The sequence below is a fragment of the Harpia harpyja genome, chromosome 15 (genome assembly GCF_026419915.1).
Source record: "Harpia harpyja isolate bHarHar1 chromosome 15, bHarHar1 primary haplotype, whole genome shotgun sequence".
NCBI classification, from domain to species: Eukaryota; Metazoa; Chordata; class Aves; order Accipitriformes; family Accipitridae; genus Harpia; species Harpia harpyja.
The window spans coordinates 26,758,004-26,778,897 of record NC_068954.1 but is presented as its reverse complement, the minus strand read 5'-3'; the positions used below and the strand labels follow the sequence as shown (position 1 = coordinate 26,778,897).

Below are 20,894 nucleotides of genomic sequence, written 5' to 3'. Positions count from 1 at the left end.
CAATCTTCCAGAAATACAGGACAATCTGCTATGAGCTACTTCAAAATGGTTTAATGCAGCACATTTGTTTTGGTTTTGGGTAAAACTGGCAAGTTATTGGGAAAGATCAGAGAGAATCAGAGTGTTTTCATCACTAGCATAGTCCAATAAGTTGCTCGACTGTGCCTCAGGACCGAAAGAAGATAGTTTTAGTCCAACACAAAACTAACTTTGAAGAGTTAAGTCCTGTCTCCGCATTATTCTGGGGATGCTTACAAACTGAAATTCAAGCTGCTGATGCTTTGGTGGTATTTGCAAGCTGTGCCTGCACCTGTGGATTTTGAGGAAAGTTACCACAGTTGGTACTTGTCTACTGCAGTGAGCATTGCTAACATTTTGGGCATGGCTGTTCCCATGCCTCCAGCTGCACATCCAGAGATTTCGGTCAAGACAACATTCTCCAGCAACAGACAAACACAAAGAGAAAAAGTGTCAAAGGTTACTGGACATCAGGTGTCAACTTCCCGGTGTTAACGCCAAGGGAGATTTGCTAAATCCCTTCTCTGAAACACCACTGAGGAGCCACAGAGTCCTTCCCATGGACAATACTGATGCTGTACTTTTCAGGAGAGGACTTCTCCTGTATAAAGATAAGCTACTTCTCAAGATCTTGTTGTTAACAGACTAACAATATCAGTGTTAAGAGGCACACCCTGAACAAGTTACAAATTCAAAACCAGACTGCCGTGAACCCTTGCTCCTGAAGTTAGTACAAGGCACAACCCAGCCCCACACACCGAGCCCTTCAAATCCCTCTGCTCTGGCAGAACCCAAGACTGGCCGTCCTGTTGCCACAAGAACTGTATGAGAGGCAATAAAATGCATAGTGTCTCCAACGTCCACCAGTACAGGCGATAAGATGGCTCCTGCAAGGCAGCTCACAAAGCTGTCCTCAAACTAGGTATCTGCTTTTCCAATTTGAAAAATCTCAGATTTTTCATTAAGCTGCTTGAATACTGATTATATTCCTGACTTCAGAATGAGAGAGGAAGGCACTGTCCCTCTGAAAATTTCACAGTTGGTTCAGGAGGAAGGCAACACCCAAAACATTGATAGCCAAGACCGGTCACTTTTCTCATCTTCTTTGTCAGCAACGTAAGCATGGAAACAGATCAGTGTGTTTGATGGAAATTGAAGAGGGGAAACATTCTTATCAAGTCAATTGAAAAACTAAAGTAATTTTATTTTCCAGAGTCAAGGCACAGAATAGCACTGAATTCCCCATTAACAAAAGGTCTAGACATTTCTGATAATTAGTATGCTCCAGTCTCAGTGGGAAGTAGACATTTACAGTCAGGTAGGCTAGGATCAACTGATATACTAAAGAATATACTTTAAAAAAAGAAAATTCCTGGTGTCAGTACTCTCCTCTCAAAAGCCGAATTTGTGAGCCGCAAGTAGTGAAACATGTTGAGTAGCTAATCCGCTAAAAACAGTTCACCCTGCACTAGTAAAGCACTAGTATTAGACAAGAAGCAAGCTGATCAGCTTGTCCTGGACACAAACAAGTCATTTGCTGGAAAGGACAGTGGTATGCAAGTTTCCAGTACTCACTTTACCACAATACACTGATTATCAAAAATATGGCATGTAAGCCAGAAAAATAATCTTGACACATAAATTATATGGAAGCTGTGGAAAAAGCCAGGAGCAACACACAGGGGATGGAAAAATCTGTTGCTACACAAACTACACAAAGAATGGTAGCAAGAGAGTGCTTTTTTTTTTTTTTCTACCCTTGCAAGACTATGGAGTTGTAACTTTCAGTAAAGAGAACTCACATGCAGTAACTGAGAGGTTAATATTAAATCCACTCCACCACTATGGTCAATTGCTTTTCCCTGGTTACCTGTTTAGCTAATAAAGCGGCATGCAAATTTTGTAGTGTTTCTTTCCTTGAATTAGATGGACCCCACAAAGGACTTACAAAGCAAATGAAAAAGTAAAAGTTTAAAGAGAAAAAAAAACCCCAAAGTTATGTTTACAAAATTATATTCACTGCTCAGGCTCCTCAAAGCATCAGCAAGAGAAAAGAGCCAAACAGTGACTGGGAAGGGAGGGCTCATGCTTTCAAGGACACACACTGCTTCAGCATAACAAACATCATCAGCTTTTCCTGGCTATAAAATACAGTTAAAACTGCCTGGAACCTTATCAACACTGTTGGGAGGACAAGTGTACCTAAACCACTTTATGAAATGGCACACTATTCGAGAGATCAGATGCTAAAAACAAACCAAACCACAGCCTCAAAATGAAAAACTGTCATCTCAGAGCACAGAGTCTTGCTGCCTTTGGCTTTGGTCTGTCTTTTTTTCGGAACTCATTTTCATCTCAAATGGGTTTGCCGAGGTTTACTCGGACTCTGGGTACAGAGTTTCCTACATTTTTAAACTTTTGTTGTGTCAATCCCAGTAAGCACTTTAAAAAGAAAATTTTGCCCAAGGTTTGAGCCAACTGTACCAAAACCTCATTTTCTTTCTGGTTTTATTCTAATAGCAGCTTACCAAGAACAACTGGCAGAACTCTGCTTTGGGAAGAATGAAATGACACTACCCATGAACTAACCTAACACCTGTCAACCCACAGCAGCTTCTGCAAAGAGAAGCCTGAAGCTTAAATGAGGAATCTCTGGGACAAGGAATTTCTGGGATAAGAAGAAATTATAAAAATTAATGTATTTTGCCAGGTTAGATTTGAATATCTGCAGACAGCTTGCAATACCTACTTGTTCAGTATCAAAAAGAAAGCAGTGCCTTTTGTAAAAGCTTCAAATCAAGAAGTTAAATTACAAAAATTATCAAATAATGCAGTTATTAATTTTAAAACAGAAGTTATTATCACTTCCCTGATCTCCTCCTTTCCCATCTTCTCCCAGAAACCCTCACATAACCAACAATTACTGAAAGAAATGTTCAGCAGAAGGGATGTGGTTAGCCATACATGAAGTGCCAGGTCTTTCATTTTGTTGAAATTTGGGTTCATTGCATTAGCTCACACTAAATGTGTCAAATCTTTGCTCTGAACTCAGACTGCTCAAGTCCCTGCACTGAACAAGTTAGTGGCCTTTGTTAGTTCGTGGCACATACAGAACCCAGAGACGCCAAAATCAATCTTTATCAGCCTTTTGCAAAACTGTTATTTACTGAATTCAACTCAGTTAATACTTACCTTTATAAACAAACCAGAACCCACAGATTTAATAAGACCTTGAAATCAGCATTGGACCACTGGAAGTGCAACACAGTAACAATGATAGTAAATTCCAGTATTAATTCATACATAGTTTAATTGCTATTTTAATGATACAATAAATCTACTGAAGCTTTTAAAGATTTTTTTATTATGGTTTTATATATTTATATAAAACCACCAAAGCACTTTAAAGAATCATGCTTTCTTGTGTAATACATAAAACTAGTTTCATACTGTGCTTCAGAAAGTCTATCGTGCTGTTTTTCAAGTTATTTTACAGATGGCACATTTAAAAAAAAACAACGGAAGCATGAATTTCTAGTGACTGCAATGCAACACAGCATCCAAATAAGATGTTTCATTACAACTAAGTTAAAGTGTGAGTGCATCATGTAATAAACAATAGCAGTTTGGTCATTTTAATCTTAATTCTGTTTACAACAAAACTAACATTTGTGCTTCACGACCTAAAATCCCATGATATAAACATAAGTTCTCTGCTGTAAAAATCCCAACAAATTACTGTCCAAAAGGAAAAACATATTTAAAACAGGAGACCAAGTTTAAATCCACTCACTTTCCTCAAGAATTGCTATGTTTAAGACTAATATGACATAGAAGACACAATAAGGCACAATGGGTGGTACAAGCGAATGAATACAGTTGTCCATGAAACTTGTTCTCTTCCACAAATACTAAAATATGTACCGCTCAAGATAAATTTTCTCTTAAAAATGAAATACATCATTTTGTTATGAAAGTCCTATACAAAAATTTAAAATTTACACCATCTGAGCTGCCAAAAAAATAAAAAAGTGTATCAATTTTCCACAAAACTATATTTCTCACCAGCACATCCAGCCACTGGGAAAAAGATGTCCCAGCACTCTGGAAAAGGAAAGCATTATTACCCCTGTGTTTAAGACAAAAATATTGTATTCTGCATACAGTAGTGTATTCTACTTAAAAAAGCCTAGCACTGTTAATATTACAATATTGATTTGGAAATTATTGGTTCACTGCCTGGATGAAATAAGGCACTTTCTTCCAGTGGGCAGCACTTTTCACATATATGGAGATGATGAATCAGGTTCTGGTTAAAAACAAAAAGGGGCTCAGTGAGGTCCCAGAAGACGACAGGAACATTTCAACAGCAGGGGAAGACACAGGAGGTAAAACCTGGAGATGAAACTCTACACAGAAGTGGTCACTCTGTCAATGGCATTATTGACCTCGTTTTTGTTTGAATCCAGTCCTTTAGCAGCATTCATATCATTCCGTAAATTCTCCACTGTCTTTTTCATGTTCTTTAATTCTCCAGGGTGTGGAGTGGCTCGCCTTAGAAGTGTTCTCTAAAAATAAACAGCGCAATAAGTGGTTTTGCCTTTGACTCTTTTAAAAACAACATACACTTTCAAGGCTTTAGCATTCACATACCAAATATTAGGTATTGATTTTTTTATTTTTTTCCCCCTTTTCCTTTTCAAACTATGATGCTCTATGTTGAACGTTATTTTCATAGCTGCTTGTTTATGAAGACAGTGAAAGAGGTTTTAAGAATGGTCTAGGAGCAAATTTTTTCCACTCTTGACCTACTAATCTGAAAGCTACTCAAGTGAAATACAATTACAAGTTATGAAGTGAAGATTCTTTCATAAATATAGTTGGGAATTTCCCCCCCCCCCAAAAAAAAAACCATCTAAGTGATTTAAGATCACATTTCAAACAAAAATCATTCAGCTGGTTTTGAAGGAATCCCACAAGATCTCTTTACAGTGTCAAATACATGTTTGTGTGGAGGTCTGTATGCCTTCCAGGCCCACCACACAGTTTGGTTCTCTTGACAGTTGAGAATAAATATCTTGAAAGGAAGAAGAGGGAGCATTTCTCTACCATCTTAGACACAAGAACATTTAATATCATTGTGCTGAAACCTTTACAAGGAAAACAAAACTTACAAAACCCCCAGTTAGCATCCAGATTAGAGACCAACAGAACACCAAGAATAATTGCACAAATATGTATCCGTACAATACACATATACATGCAATTACTTTTCAGTGGTATACACATACACCGTGCAGATTACAGTGGAACTGATGACCCATAAATGGGTGCATTGGTCAAGACTGCTTTGGAAATCCACCCTTCCTCCTCCCCAGTAGAATCATAAACTTCTTTTTCCCCTAAAAAGGTTCTTGCCTCAAGTCAGGCTGTAATACCATGACTGAAAGCAGTTGTCATTAACACCTGAGCCCTCATTATTGTATGGACATTCTCAGGTTGGCAAAATTGTTAAGAAGCGTCATTCTGAACTCCCTTACCAGTCAGTCTACAAACCACGCTTGTCAGAGACATTTAGTTTCTGCTGCTTTGGATTAAGCAACCACCTTGCTTGAAAACTTACATGTTCATTTCCCTACTAACTAAGAATTTTTATAGGCACTTTTTAAAGTAAGACCATGTTTCTAGTGCGCTACAATCCGACAGTGCCCTGAATTATCTCAAGCTGAGCTCTAATAAGGACCACCAGCAAGTTTTTAGAGCATCAGAGAAGCATACTGAAAATCTGATTGAAGCAGTCTTAATCTTCACAAAGACTTTTAATTGATAATGAAAGTTAATAAAGCTAAAGATCATGTTGCATTTTGATCTTCAGGACATGCAGAGCCCAACTTAATGAAGAGGTCTTATAAGTACAGTGACAGATGTTCCCACATCCTTTAAGTGGGAAACTAATGAGCAACGTTCTTGCTGTTTATAGACACTATGGTTGTTTCAATGCAAATGGTGGAGGGGAAAAAAAAAAAAGAAGAAATAAAGAGAGAAAGAAGGAGACTGGAAATAGAAATTAGAGAGACAAACAATGGCAAACTTAATGGATACACATGCCAGAGTGCTGGAATCCTAAATTAGACCCTATACACTTTCAGGCAGTAAAGCTTCACAGATGCAGGGAAAGATCCTATCTTGTTTCTGGAAAGAAAACATCCTGAGCAGACACAGGAAAAAAAAGCAAAACAAAGACTGTCCTGCATTAGAACATAAGTTATATTCAAAGCAGGGGAAAAAAAAAAAAGTTTCAGCAGTCAGCATGAACAGTTTCTGCTACAAACATACGCAAAAAGCATGCAGTCACAGCTGAAATATTTACAAGAGAGCTCAGATACTTTTTACACTTTTGCATTAAAGTCACAGTGTCTGCAGGTATCCAAAGGCTTGGAAAACATACCATTTCATTATCCTCTTCATCTTTTTCATCTTCTAAGAAGCGAATTGCACTGACTCTATTCACTGCCCTCTCATTCCATGTTTCATCTGACATTTCGTTTACCAAACTCTCCAGTGCACCACATCGTGGTAGGTTATCTGTTAGAACAGCAAAATGTGACTAAAGATTCAGAGCAAGTCTAAAACATCAACATGTTATATTGTTAATAACTGCAATATCCAACCAATCACTTACTGAAGATTTACAATTGGCTATTTCTATTTTTTTGATAGAAAACAGAACTTGCATTACTTTTCTGTTATCAAGTACACACAATAAATAGTTTCTCTAAAAATGAGAATTTTCTGTAGTTGGACTGTTTCAAGTTTGTGGCAGTTTTAGAGTACTGATTATATAATTTAGTATACTTGACACTATACATGCTTTTCTTCTGGATCATGGCTGCCACATGACATTAGCCAGTTCCCTAAATGGCATTCTGTAACACAGGACCATTGCTTTGACTGACCTCATCCTTTCAGTATTGTCAGGCATACACATCCAAGCCTTCCACCCTTGAAGCCATGAGATTCATCTGGAGAGGAGGAAATCTAACTTCTAGTAGTGAGGGCTTTAGAGAAAGTCAGTCTACCTCAGTTGCTCTTCTTGAACTAGCTTAATCTTCTCCAAATCCAAAGGGGTTAATTCATTTACTTATTTTAATTCTTAATGCAATTTGTCTTCCTAAAATCCAGAAGCTTACACAAAACAGAGCCATTTCTACATATCTACTGCTTTAACGGTTTCTATTTGCTCCAGCTGCACAGTATTGAAAGAGTGGAATTAATCTAGGTAAGTTTGGGTACCTACAATACAGATACCTACAGCTGAGCTTTTCTCTTCAGGCCCCCTTTGTACTCAGTGGAGAAGAATCCACATGATTTCTTCTAAAAGTCTGTTCTTGGATGGGATAAATTACTCTCCAGTGATTACAGCACAAGTTTAAATATTAGCTCAGATAAATCCCCTTGAATGTTCACACACAGCTATAAAAGCTTGAGGACAAAAAACATTCAGAAGTTACTGGAGCAGCAACCCAGCCAACAGTGAAAAAGAGTTTATGGTTCCACCTGACCCAGAGGCAAGTTTCAGCACAAAAGGTAATAGCAACTTATACTGCAATTCTACACTTGTTGAAGAATATAATAAAGTTACTGTAGAGCATCTTTGCTTGAAAGAAAATTAGCTTGCGAAAAAGTAAAATGTCTACCGCTTATTACTAGCTATGCAATTATTTTTCTGGTAAAGAGATCATAGCTGGAAAGCCACCAATTTTCACTATATATACATGTATTTAAGATGTATAATCAATGTACACAAATATGGACACCACTACTTGGCCCACTGGTGTCACTGTATTTTCAATAACACTCACAGCCATGTTTTTCAAAGTCTTCTGAAAACTAGTATGATTACAAAAAAAAAAAAGTTTAAAAGTGAAAATTCAACCAGAACTTTGCTCTTTAGCTTGTTAGAGCTTATGCATGTTTTACAAACACTTATGGAACAGACAATGCAGTAAACAAAGAAGTAGTACTTCTATATGTAATGAAAAACTGACTCTAGGCACCTACCTTGGTGACCAGGCTCAGAAGGCATTTGAGGAAGTAATACACATGTTAAAATCTTTTCTCCTGTTTCAGGGTCTGTGTCAGTCTGAAATGTCAGCAAAGGTTGGGACTGGTTATCAGACAACCACAAAGCCTTCAGCTTTAAGGTAGTCAGTGAAAGGGGAAGATACGTCAGCCTAGTTCAAAAAAGAAAAGTAAAAAAGTCAGGGCAATCTCTCGGAGACTAAATAAATGGTCATGAAGTCAACTCTTAAGTGTATATCCCTGGGTTGGAATAAATAGGATTGAGATTAATGCTTCTAACAGAGGCATTGCAGTGGTCATCAACTCCAACTACTCCATTCTTTACAAAAGAATCTGCAACTTTATACCATAATTCTCTGTAGCTGTCAATAACAGATAAAACAATGCTGAGCTTCTTCTACTGCAGTAAAATGCCCTGGAAGGCAGTCAGCTGCTTCTGCTTTGGAGCCTTATATATACACAATTGCCAGAACAGAAATATGTAAGTGCCTATGAGGCAATTATATTGCATAGATGAGATGCCATTTGCTTTTCCTCTCCCCGCCCCCATTTCACTTCCTACTAAGCAATGGAACTAATTTGCTGGTTTATGCTTCAATCCACTCCTTTTTGCATTTTGATGTCTGAAGCATATCAACTAAGATTCATGAGAACCTGCAAGATCAAAGTGGCATTATTTGTTACTTGTACTGTATCTCTAAGATAAGACACTCACTATTAGTGTTACTTGACATTAAGGCTGGTAGTTTCAGCTGAAGCACTACCAAATTGCCTAGATTCTCAGTTTTAATTAAGAAATATAAAAATCCAGAGGTTGGGTTTTTTTTTTTTTTTAAATCCTGTCTTTTCCTCAAGGTCAAAGCAATCAAGAAAATGTACTCATGACTACACAATTTATGCTACTTTGGGCCAAAGGGGAAGACTACTTTGACAATTTCATCAGTAATGCTAACACAGAAGTCATAATTGGTTTTTTGTTACTGCATTCTTAGACATATTATCTTTTGATGTTAGAAAGAATTAAATAAATCCAGCAAAAGAATGTGACAATACAAAAATCTCTTACCTGTTTCCAGCAACATCCAGGACATGAAGTTCAGTGGCTTGTGAAATTTCAGAGGGAATTCGAGATAATCTATTGTCACGTACAGAAAAGACGTTAAGACTGCAGCACCCCCCAATCTATATTAGAGGGGAAAAAAAAAAAAAAAGTCTGGTTTTGTTGCAGAATGATAGTATAAACAAAGGCATGCAGTATGGGTCACGTAATATGTCACAGCGCATTCAAGTAACGATGCCTGCCAGACACGTCACCCAGAGGTACAGACTGCAAACAAGTGTTAGCTTAAAAGAAGTCTGACCTGAAGCAAGCCTGTTGGAGCAGTTTCTTGAACATTTGTATCTGCGAATAACGTGTATCTCTACCAATAGGTACCTTTTAGAGCCTTCCATGCCAGGAAGAGATCAGTAACCACACAGATGCCACTTTGTAGACAGCCCTCACAAAAAATACTAGCTTTATCTTTCAACTTTTTCTAGCTCTATGTTTTACATGTTAATTCTTTCTTTCCCCATGGTAACTTCAGATACAAGCAAGTGCAACTGGGCTTTAGGCAAGGCAAAATGCTAAATACACCAATCAACTCCCAACGTTTACTGAGTCCACAAAGAGTAATGAAGAGTTCACAAAAAGCAGACGACTTTATGAGTAACATCTTTGATGCCCTGTTTTAATAGAAGCATCTAATTTCAAGATGATTCCCATATGAACTGGCCAATTTAGTCTAATATCCTCCGTCTCTACCAATTTAATCAAATATAAGTGTCTGCATTCCCAAGCTAATTTTGGGGTGCAAAAGATGGGATTTTTCAGTTTTACCCTTAAAATACCTGTATTGTGCATCAAAGGTACATGTTTTCAGAAAAATAAACCCTCTACATTTGATTTAAAAAAAACCACATTCCACCTTTTTGTTCCAGATGGCAATTACTACTCCTATAAACACCAAGATTATTAGTTTTAGCAACCTGAAAGCTGGTTCAAGTAACTCTTTGTTCCTATTCACAAAGGAAACTTACCTTTGTTTGCTTATCATACGGAGCTTCAAAAAGCACTGCTGTTTGTTTGCCAGTTCCAAAACTCACCATAAGGGGAAAAAAAAAAGTTTCTTCTCTTACTCCAGGTATTAGAGGCAAAATATCCCAATGCCTTTTGAAGCTTTCAAGTTAAGCGGACTTAGAACCTAACTATAGACAGCAAACCTACTGAAAGGTCTTAGTTCAAAAATTAGAGGACTTCTATAGTCACACACATGCAAGAAGGTTCTTCTGTCACAATATAGCCAACATGTCACTACACCTTGGTCAGGAGTCCCCAAATCTGAGCTGAAATTATGTGTTCTAGTTAACTGTCAGTTCTGTTTTTGCAAAATCCACAATTCAGTCCAAACCCAAGTTTGAGATTACAGACAAAGACCACAAAAGCTTTTCCACTAGTCAAAGTAAAAATCATGTTGATTTAACCTACACTATTTACCAAGGAAAAAGCCATTTTTTAAAGGATGCAACTCTGACTTCGAAAATAAAACAAACAAATGGAGTATTTATACCCCACTCATCTTCCTTTGTACCATAAATACGTTTTAATGGAAGAAAGCAGCAATCAGCTGCTCGGGGCTTCTGATTCACAAGCTATTTACAGTGCAAAGTTACAGCATAACGTTCTGACAAAACAAAATCTGGGATGGTTTCCCTCAAATCACTGCACTCTAAGATGCAGCTATTTCACAAGAGTATCAGCTTTCCCAGCCCTGCATGTACACTAGGAGTGACAACCTTGTTAGCCATTTCAGCTCGTGAATCAAAGCCCTTAGAAACCAGCACTCAAATCGCAAGCAAACATTTCTTAGTGCAACAATTCTGCTATTCACTTTACAGTGTGTATAGATTCTTAAATAACGTGCCTTGACGCATTCACAGAATACAGTGCCATATAGAAAAAAAATAAAATGTATATATATACACAAACACTAAGTGTCTGATTGGTGTATCTAACACGAAGAGCTGTGAAAAGCAAGAGATACAATTAGTGAATGTTGATGAGCTGGCAACTGATGCCCTAACTGTACACAAAGTGTTCGCTTTTCCATGAATGAATTTTGCGTTATTCAGTCTTGGAGCATGGAGATCCAAACAGTTTAGCCAAACAAACAACGTAAAGCCATGCAGCCCTGATGAGACCAAAACTTCTATACTTTTGACAATGGAAAAATGCAGCAGTGGAACCAGCCAGCCTGAGTCATCATGCATTTAAAGCAGTTTAATGAAAGGTAACAGTAGAACCGTGGACTGAATAATACTTACAGGGTTATCAATTTACCTGACCCATAATTTTCCAAGCGGCTAACAATTAAGAAAATACAAGAGATGTTCAATTTATTTTTTTTTATCCATACTGGAGAATTGCATGCCAACAAATGGAGACAGAACATACATTCTTCTACTGCCAAAGAGGGTTAGAACTCCTAAGTTATTTTAACTTCAGTTATTTTAACTTTGCTCTATCAGTCAATAGGCAATTGTTTGAAGGTTTTGTTTCATTCAGAGGTAGCGAAGACCCTTTTTCTTTTTCTTTTTTTAATAGGGTAGTGGGGGGAGATAACAGACACTGAATTTTTTTTATAAAACTTTTTAGAAAATGAAGGCAGCATCTTACAAGCAGCATCGGCTGAGATTTCACAGAGAAAAAAAGACAAGCTGACAGTTTAAAAAAAACTAAAATCTTTGTCATTTCAAAAAAAGATCACACCCATCCAGCAGTACAGAAAGACATCAGGTCTAACGTTTGAAAACCTAAACACGAAGTGGTACCACTGAGGCAAAGTGCACACACTAAATGGCATGCTGAAAGGAAAACATCATCGTGACCACCATGAAGTAATACGGTATCAGAACGGCGCTGGTTTGGCTGAGAGTCATTAACTGACAAAGAGCCATGCTTTCCAAGGGTTTGATCACATGCTTAAAACAGACTTTGCCAAACCACCACATAGGCACCAAGTACACAGTTGAGACCACAAGCCCATTTAACAGTTAAGCACATAGTTCATTTTGAGCACAGACTTCAATTAATGGGGACAAGCATGTGCTTAGTTCTAGGCACATGAGTAACTGTTCCAAAGACTGGAGCCTTAAAGAAGTCCTCACGTTCTTCTGCAGTGAGCTAGACACCAGGAAAAGGCCTCAAAGGAGTTGTGCATGTCTAAGTCATATTCTTGGGAATTACTTCATTCTAGCAACTTTTAGAGTTATTCACTTGTCTCATCCCACCACTTCCAAAGAACAGTCGGCCCAGATAAAAAACAAAAACAAAGCCACAGAAACAAAACCCACACATCAGGCAGAAAATGATCATTACTAGGAAGTGCTAATTTTGAGATCACTGACTTTACAGTACTGTAAAGTTTGAACAAAACTGCTCACTTGCATTCAGGTGGACTTGCTTCAGAGGGTGAGCATCACTAGGACCCCTTTGGGTTCCACACAAAACTCTACCCCTATGGAGGATTTTTTTATCTTTTCTTCTATCGCAGTCTGAGGCTCATCTTTCTGACAGCTTCCTTGTTCTGGAAAAGCAGTAAGGCTTGGGCATACATAGAGAGGATGTCAGTTTGGCTGCTAAAACTCCCCTCTACATTCTGATCATGACCAGCGTTCACCACTTCAGCCTCCTGCTTTTTTGGCATCCACATACCCACTGCCAGTCCGTCTTAAACAGTCCTCCAGAACTGTAAGTCTTATCACATCACTTCTCTGCTGATGTTTCTGATGACTCCTCTTCTCTACTGCTGACAGACTGTCGTTTTGACACCTGCATCAGTTGCGTATTTTTGATCACCCGACTTTTACTGCGCTTCTCTGTTACAATAACCTGGTGGCTGCTATTTGATTTTTCTTGCTGTTGACGCCTTTGCAGCTTTCTGGAGGTAAACCCAAGAAGAGTGTACAGATTCATCCCTCTCTTCCCATTTAGATCCCTCCCCAAAACTCCCATTCACTTCCTCTCTTGAGCCCAGCCATCATTTACAGTTGTTCATCACCACAGACCAAACTCCACCGATTACAATGGCGCATCCTCACACTGTTGGTGCTCTAAAGCCAAAACACAAATTAAAGGTGGGAAGCTTAGAAGACCTTCAATTTACGTTAGTTAAATAACACCTTTCGATGTCAGCGTCTGTTAACTTCTTAAAAGCTATGAATCAATTCTGCTGTCCTTTACCAGTTAGCATCTTTCACACAGGTATAAGCAATTGTATTGGGTTTGTGTGGCAAGGTTTTGGTAGTGGGGGGGCTGCAGGGCTGGCTTCTGTGAGAAGCTGCTATAAGCCTCCCCCATGTCCAACACAGCTAATGCCAGCCAGCTCCAAGATGGACCTGCCGCTGGCCAAGGCCGAGCCCATCAGCAACAGTGGTAGCACCGCTGGGAGAACAGATTGAAGAAGGGGAAAAAACTGCTCAAAGGCAGCCAGAGAGAGGAGTGAGAATATGTGAGAGGAACAGCCCTGCAGACCCCCAGGTCAGTGCAGAAGGAGGGGGAGGAGATGCTCCAGGCGCCGGAGCAGAGATTCCCCTGCAGCCCATGGGGAAGACCATGGTGAGGCAGGCTGTCCCCCTGCAGCCCAGGGAGGTCCACGGTGGAGCAGATCTCCACCTGCAGCCCAGGGAGGACCCCACGCCGGAGCAGGTGGATGCCCGAAGGAGGCTGTGACCCCGTGGGAAGCCCACGCTGGAGCAGGCTCCTGGCAGGACCTGTGGCCCCGTGGAGAGAGGAGCCCACGCTGGAGCAGGTTTGCTGGCAGGACTTGTGACCCCGCAGGGGACCCACGCTGGAGCAGTTTGTGCCTGAAGGACTGCAGCCCATGGAAGGGACCCACACTGGAGCAGTTCATGAAGAACTGCAGCCCATGGGAAGGACCCACATTGGAGAAGTTCGTGGAGGACTGTCTCCTGTGAGAGGGACCCCATGCTGGAGCAGGGGAAGAGTGTGATGTCCCCCTGCGCCGCTGGGGGGTAGGGGTAGAGAATCCAGGAGTGAAGTTGTGCCCGGGAAGAAGGGAAGGGTGGAGGGAAGGTGTTCTGAGATCTGGTGTTATTTCTCGTTACCCTACTCTGGTTGATTGGTAATAAATTGAGTTAATTTTCCCCAAGTTGAGTCTGGTTTGCCCGTGACGGTAATTGGTGAGTGATCCCTCCCTGTCCTCATCTCGACCCATGAGCCTTTTGTTATATTTTCTCTCCCCTGTCCAGCTGAGGAGGGAAGTGACAGAGAGGCTTTGGTGGGCACCTGGCATCCAGCCAGGGTCAACCCACCACAGCAATGCAAAAAAATTACGACATTATGACAACTACTACAATGATTATTCTTTAGCATGTGACTATTTAAAGTCCAGTGACACATCTCTTTTATTCAACTCTCAATACAGCTGTCAGCATCAAGAACTCTCACTAGGCTGATACAACTTGGATAAATACATTGGGAACTTAAACAGAGTTCCTATCTTGTTGTAAAATCTTTTCCAGGGTGTCATAACCAAAATTTTGTTTGGATTCAAAGTAAAGTAAGTCAGAATTTTCCTTGGCCCCGGATACAATAGATTAATTCTTTAATTGCAAGCACAGAATACATTTAGAGGTGGAAGAAACTGCCCAGTTCACTATTATTAGCTATTATTATTAACTTTAAATTGGCTAGGAAAATCTTCTGCAAACTCACTTCAACACCCCCTGACCACTTGTGAATAGTATGGGAGGAGCACAGCAATATTGCTTCTCTGCCCTCTAACTCAAGACAAGTTTTCCTGCATTTTTCCTTAGTACCTTTGGTCCCTTTGAGACACACAAACACATACTTTTACACAAATGAGGGAAGGGACAGGACATTGGAAGTTAAAACCAGAAACAACAAAGTGGCCCCAACTTGCTTAAAAAAAAGATAAGAAAAATGTAAAAAGCACAGTTACTGAAGAAAAAAAAAAAAAACAAAACCAAAAAAACCCAAAAACAAACCAAACAAAAATCCTGCAGTTTTACCTACTGTAGTAATAATTCTCAGCCACGATACACCTCAGAGCCAGGAAGGACACATTACCAGATCTCTGCAGGTTGTAGAGACTCATTAACAAAAGCACATGAACTGGAAAACATTCCAAGGAGGTTATTTATGCAAGTGCCAAAATCAACACACCAGTTTCACCATCGTTCCAGTGCCAGGGTGGGATTTCAATACCCAAAAGTCACCAGGCAGGTCTTTCAAGTCGAAGGGGAAAAACATTTGTAACTATGAACAGGTTTAGACATTCTCAGTTCTTGCCGAAGTTTGTTTCGCCACTCAGTTCAGTGAGAGAGGGATCAAGCTGCGAGATACTGAAGATGAAATCTGTCAGTGACTCAAGTCTTGGTCAGACATTCAGCTGTTTGACGTTTTACCTTATAATATATTGGCACCAGATACAGAAGAACCTTTGAACCAGGAAACTCTGAAGCAGTATTTGCATACAAGCTTCTCAATAATCTTAAGTCAAGAAATCTTAGACCAAAAGGTAGAGACTGGTTTTACAAGCGTGCATTGCAACAATCTGACAATGTAATGGTTTGACAGGCTGACCCAAAATCCAGTGCTACTGAACTGCTAACGAAAAAGCCTCAAAAACCCAACAACCACCAAAAAAACCCCCACACCACCACAAAAAGGCTAGAACTCAGATTATCTCACCAGGTTATATTAGAGCAGGCACATAATTTCTGCCATCATATCTATAAAAGCTCTCTGCTACAGGACCAATTTTGGAGGGAAGGACAGAGACACCAGCAAGTAGATACAATATTTGTTACTTGTACTCTCCTCCATAGTAGAGTCCCATTTTTTCTGTACACATTACCAAACTATGTCTTTGTCCCTCTCCAACAGACACCAGTAAAGGCCTGTCCCACACCCATTTCTTATAAGGATGAAGAACACAAATGCACAGCTGTTCTAGCACTCTGTAAGGCAAAGAAAGAACGAGAGAAGGCGGGAAGGAAAAGAAGGAAAGGAAAAGAGGGGAAGATACCGAGCAAGAATATCTGCAGTGCATACTCTACTTCTGCCTCTGCTTCTGTGAAGGGGGAATCAGTGTACAAGTACTAATACTGATTGATGTGCAAAGGTCTGAGACCCCAATCTTCACCATACTATCTCAGGAGACATCTTAAGCAACTCACAGCAGGCAGGGGTGCTGAAAATGACTGCTGTCAGAAGCTTGTGCCCAGCTTTAAATATTAATTAGTCAGTTTGAGATGAAAATAAATTAAAAAGATGGTATGCTTTCTCACTGCCAAGCAGAACCTTCCAACAGACAGAAAAAGGGTGACACATTTTTCAGTTTTCCTTAGGTGCTCTACCAATGCATTTTGGGGTTTTTTTTCCAAGTCAGTAAAGATAAGAAGGAAAATGGAAGTTGAACATTTCACCAAGACACCAAATTTTTGCAATTATCAGCACCCCTGAAGCTGCTAATGTGGATGCTTTTTGCAACAGCAAACAGCACTCGTTATATCTGTGCGCTCTGTTTACACAGAACATTTTTCTTTTAGAGCTATGAAACGTGACTCTTCACTGAATTCCTCTGAATTTTAACCAGAAAACTTATACTACAGAAATATTCAGGTTTGGTTTAAAACAAAAAGCTACTGGTTAAGAAAAATACTACACAAAGAAAATGCAGCTCCAGGAACAAACAAAACATGAGCAGAGAGCAGTAGATTTCTTTCTGTTTTCAAAACTGGCATTTCAGCACTATTAGAAGAAGGCAATGTAAAAACTTCGAGGGAAAAGTATTTTATTGCACAGCCTAAGCACAAGGAATTGAAACTGAAACTTGAAACACTGAAACTGAAAAGTCTTGTTAGCTAGACGGTAGGTTCTGCAATACATGCATATTAACAGTATTTTTGAGACAAACCACTGCATCAGTTGTTTATGCTTTCTATTTGTTACCATTACCAGCTTGGAATTCAAACCCACTAATCTAGAGGGTCGATATGAGCCTCCAGTTGGAGAAGGACTGACTTCCTTTAAAAATAAAAAATAAAAGAATTTTTAAAATCCACAGAGCAAAACATACTTTAATGAAACATTCTGGAAATCTTACATTAAACGTAATTTCGAAGTGTTTGCTCTACTGAGAAAGATACATAGGTGTGGAGACCTTTACAGGGGAAAAAACCAAAATTCTGTTTCAAAGGAGTGATGCCAAGGGGCTCTGTTTCCTCTGTTTCTCTGCCAAGCTCCCTGGGAATCACCCTCTCCCATCTTTATTTCCTGGACTTCCTAGAACTCCCCAGCTCACCTCATTCCAGATACCTCATTCCAGATTTCCTCATCATCCACCTTCTCCAAACACAGTCATCCCTGACTTTATCCCACCCCTTGTGCTGGTGTCCCCTCCCCTTTCCCTCATGTGCACTAACATTCTCCACACACGTTCTTGTTCTTCACTTCACTCCCAAACAGACACACTCTGTATTAACCCTGCTTTACCTGCTTCTGAAGCCGAGTCTTCTCTCAACTGCTCCTGTCCCTGCTCCTTCCAAGCCACACTGCTTGCCCTCATGCACCATCTCCAATACCATGAAATTCATTAACTAAGAAAAGTGCTTATACACTATGTAAGCTACTAATGGCCAATCTGGAAATAAAGTGTATCAGTAAAACCTTACATGCTATAACAAACTCAGAGCAGTTCTGCTTAAAGGTGGACTAGACACAAAATTGTACGAGTCTCAAGTACAGATAGTTTAAGACGCCTGCATAATGTATTAAATTAAGTTCTTTGTAAAGACATGGCAAGTTTCTGCTGAATGAGCACAAGATCAAAATTGCCATCACATCCCAACCCGGAAACATGGTTTTCCCAAGGTCCTGCCTCTTGCTAGCATTCATGCAACCCATCTGGGTACATCCTCTGCAATTTTCTGTTCAGAACCAGCAGCACCTCTGCTGAGGAGACACTGTCCTGCTAGAGGAGCTACAGTATCCACATCTTCTCTTCCCTCCCTCATCTTCCCCCCCCCCATCAAACATACATGTACAAGCCAATCTGTAAAAGAGAATAAGGGCTATCGTGGACCCCTGATTAGGTGACCGACCTGTGGCAGCTCAGACCTGGGCCATTGGAATTGCAGCTGCCAGTGCCACAGCAGTATCCTCTGCCCCTGCTTGATCCGTCCTCTTCAGACCATTGGCTTTCCCCCATCTCCCAGGTCCCAGCCACTTTGCTTCCTCCTCACACCTCCTCCTCAAGCTGTCCAAGCTCCACAAGTAAGCGGGCCTGAGCAGAAGTATGTGCTCACTAGCCAGACCTGATACTCCTCTCAATTCCTATCCCCCAGCTGCCACCTGAGTATGTACCCCTCCTGCTCCTGAAGTGACTGAAAGTGGTGAACAAAAGCTACGACCTCAGTGCCACATTTTAGAAACAGATAGAAAAATTAAGGGGGAGAATCACTTAAGACAAAAATTACAGAGAAACAGTAGTGCAAACAGAACTAATTTGCAGTCCCGTGCGCCAGTCACAGGATGCTGCTTCCGCCGACCTCCTTCCAGAATTTACCACAGAACTAAACTTGTAGGGTCTTCCTTATATTTAGTTTCACAACAGAAATTCTAGCCTCATTTCGTTCCATATATTGTTACAATACACAAGAAGTCCTAGTGATCACAGCTTTAAGATTTCAGGTATCAGTGATCTTGATCACGTCAGGTCATCACATTTAAAGACTAAAGTAGTCCCAAGATCTCCAAAACCAAAAACACTCCGAATCATTTTTCAGAATATGAAACCTTCCTTTTGCTATTGCTCTCAAGAGTGAGGCAAGGAAGACTTCGGCAGTATTTTTATACTACATGCAGAAGACACATGTTGATGTTTAAATGCATTCACTCTACCAGAACTCCCAGACTTCAAACAGTGCTGGACCCGACACCCACATGGGGAATTACTAGTTACAAGCTAATTAGATCCAAGCCTTCTTGCTCAACTGCAAAGACATTCTGCATTTCCAAGCCACCAAATCACCACAGCTGCTGTTCAGATTTATGCTGTTCAGATTTAATGGACAAGTTTCTGGTTGTGATTGGTTTGGGAAGAATACCCAGGGAATCAAAGCTGCCTGCTACTTCTTGCAGACATTTGAAATCAAGAGTTTTCTGTTTGTATAATCGCATCTGTGAGAGTTAATTGCACAAAACTTACCTCTTTGGGCAAAGATGTTAATTTGTTTCTATCGGCATTCAAATTGTTCAGCTTCTTTAGTTTTCCGATGCTCTTCGGCAATGACTGTGCCAACAAAAACAAAATAATATGCAAACAGAATTTGTAAATTCACAGAGTCACAACAAAACTTATCTCACTTTAAAAATGAATTAATAGACTGATCTGTTTTCAAAACTGGAGTGTAGCTAACCCTCATTACTACCAGGCCTTCCAAAGCAGATCCAAGGTTTTATTTTGCAGAAGAAATGTCCAGGAATGTCAGTTTCTAATACAAATTCATTCATGAGTTATCTCTGCACTAAGATGACAGATGCACAACAGCTGAGTACAGAAGCATGTATGCAGAATGTCCTTATTATCTAACTTTAGGCTCCCTAAATAGCTAATTGAGAGGCAAGCTTCTAACTTAGGTGCTATGAACTGACTTCTGGAGAGGCATCCTTCCAACGGGGTTAAGCTCCTAACTCAACCAAGCACCAACCTAACTTAAGAAATGCTCAAACCTAGGTTTTTATAAACACTTCTCTTCAAGTGTCAGTGTCCTGTGAAGGCAGTTTCAAAATAATGGAAGGAAATATCTAATGAAAGGAAGTCTGAGATTTTATTTTAATTGACCACATATCATATTTAATACCTGGCCAGAGTAGATCAGCAGAGCAAGGGACAGTACAACAGCAGCTCTGCAGCACTCAGGGCTTCTGGTCAGCTCCAGCAAGTCTGATCCAGATAATGCACAGCAAAAGTTGGCAACAACGCAACACAGCACAAACTCCGCATTAAAAACACAACAAAGTAAAAGATGCCTGCGCTCCAGGTGCTCCGATTCCCTTACTGATCATGAAAGATTCAAGAGTGAATATGTAACTGCTTAAGCCCTTGGAAGGGAGGATTGTTAGTACATACAACTTGATCTTCAGCATTCATTTAAGGTTAGAAATAAGATGCATTTAAAGGAAACTTGCTACTTAACAGTGGTAACATTGAGTAACCTTACAAGCTAAGTGATGCAGCACTTAACAGCGGGTCTTGTTACCACCAGACATTTGAGCAGTCATAACCATGTTTACCTGCAGTTGGTTTTCTGTTAGAACTAGTTCAGTAAGGCTTTCGCAGTCTCCAATTGAATCTGTTAGTTGAATAAGTTTGTTCTGATCAACCTTCAAAATGGAAAGCCTCCTCAATTTTCCTGGACAGAAAGAACAACACATTTGTTTAGTTTAGTATCGTCCGATACCTGCGTTAATTACAGAAAATCATTCTGCTGCAAAACTTAGAAATCCTCTAACACAATGAAATTTTTTTCAGGTAAAAAAAGAATTCAAGCATTGCTTCACTTGGCACTTGCACTACTTTTTCAAGTTTATAACATCACTGAATTCATATTCAATATAAATATTCATATTCAATATTTAAGCATATTAAATTGTATTAAAGTCGCAATCTGAATGGTACCTCATGTAAATGTCAAGGACATGTCTA

At 39.8% G+C, this 20,894-nt stretch overlaps 1 protein-coding gene across 4 annotated transcripts in view; it reads right to left on the bottom strand.

Moving 5' to 3' along the window:
• LRRC1 (leucine rich repeat containing 1) overlaps window positions 1-20,894 on the bottom strand; it is a 105,410-nt gene that overhangs the window by 26,899 nt on the left and 57,617 nt on the right. For 2 of the 4 annotated variants that reach the window (XM_052809235.1, XM_052809236.1), the window contains exons 9-14: window positions 20,483-20,601; window positions 19,395-19,478; window positions 9,167-9,282; window positions 8,080-8,252; window positions 6,467-6,603; window positions 4,467-4,586 (exon numbers count right to left, since the gene is read on the bottom strand). In XM_052809235.1, coding sequence (XP_052665195.1) covers window positions 4,467-4,586; window positions 6,467-6,603; window positions 8,080-8,252; window positions 9,167-9,282; window positions 19,395-19,478; window positions 20,483-20,601 — 749 coding nt within the window. Of the gene's footprint in view, window positions 1-3,359; window positions 4,587-6,466; window positions 6,604-8,079; window positions 8,253-9,166; window positions 9,283-19,394; window positions 19,479-20,482; window positions 20,602-20,894 lie in introns of those variants that run through there. The other 2 variants (XM_052809238.1, XM_052809237.1) reach the window with 2 other exon arrangements.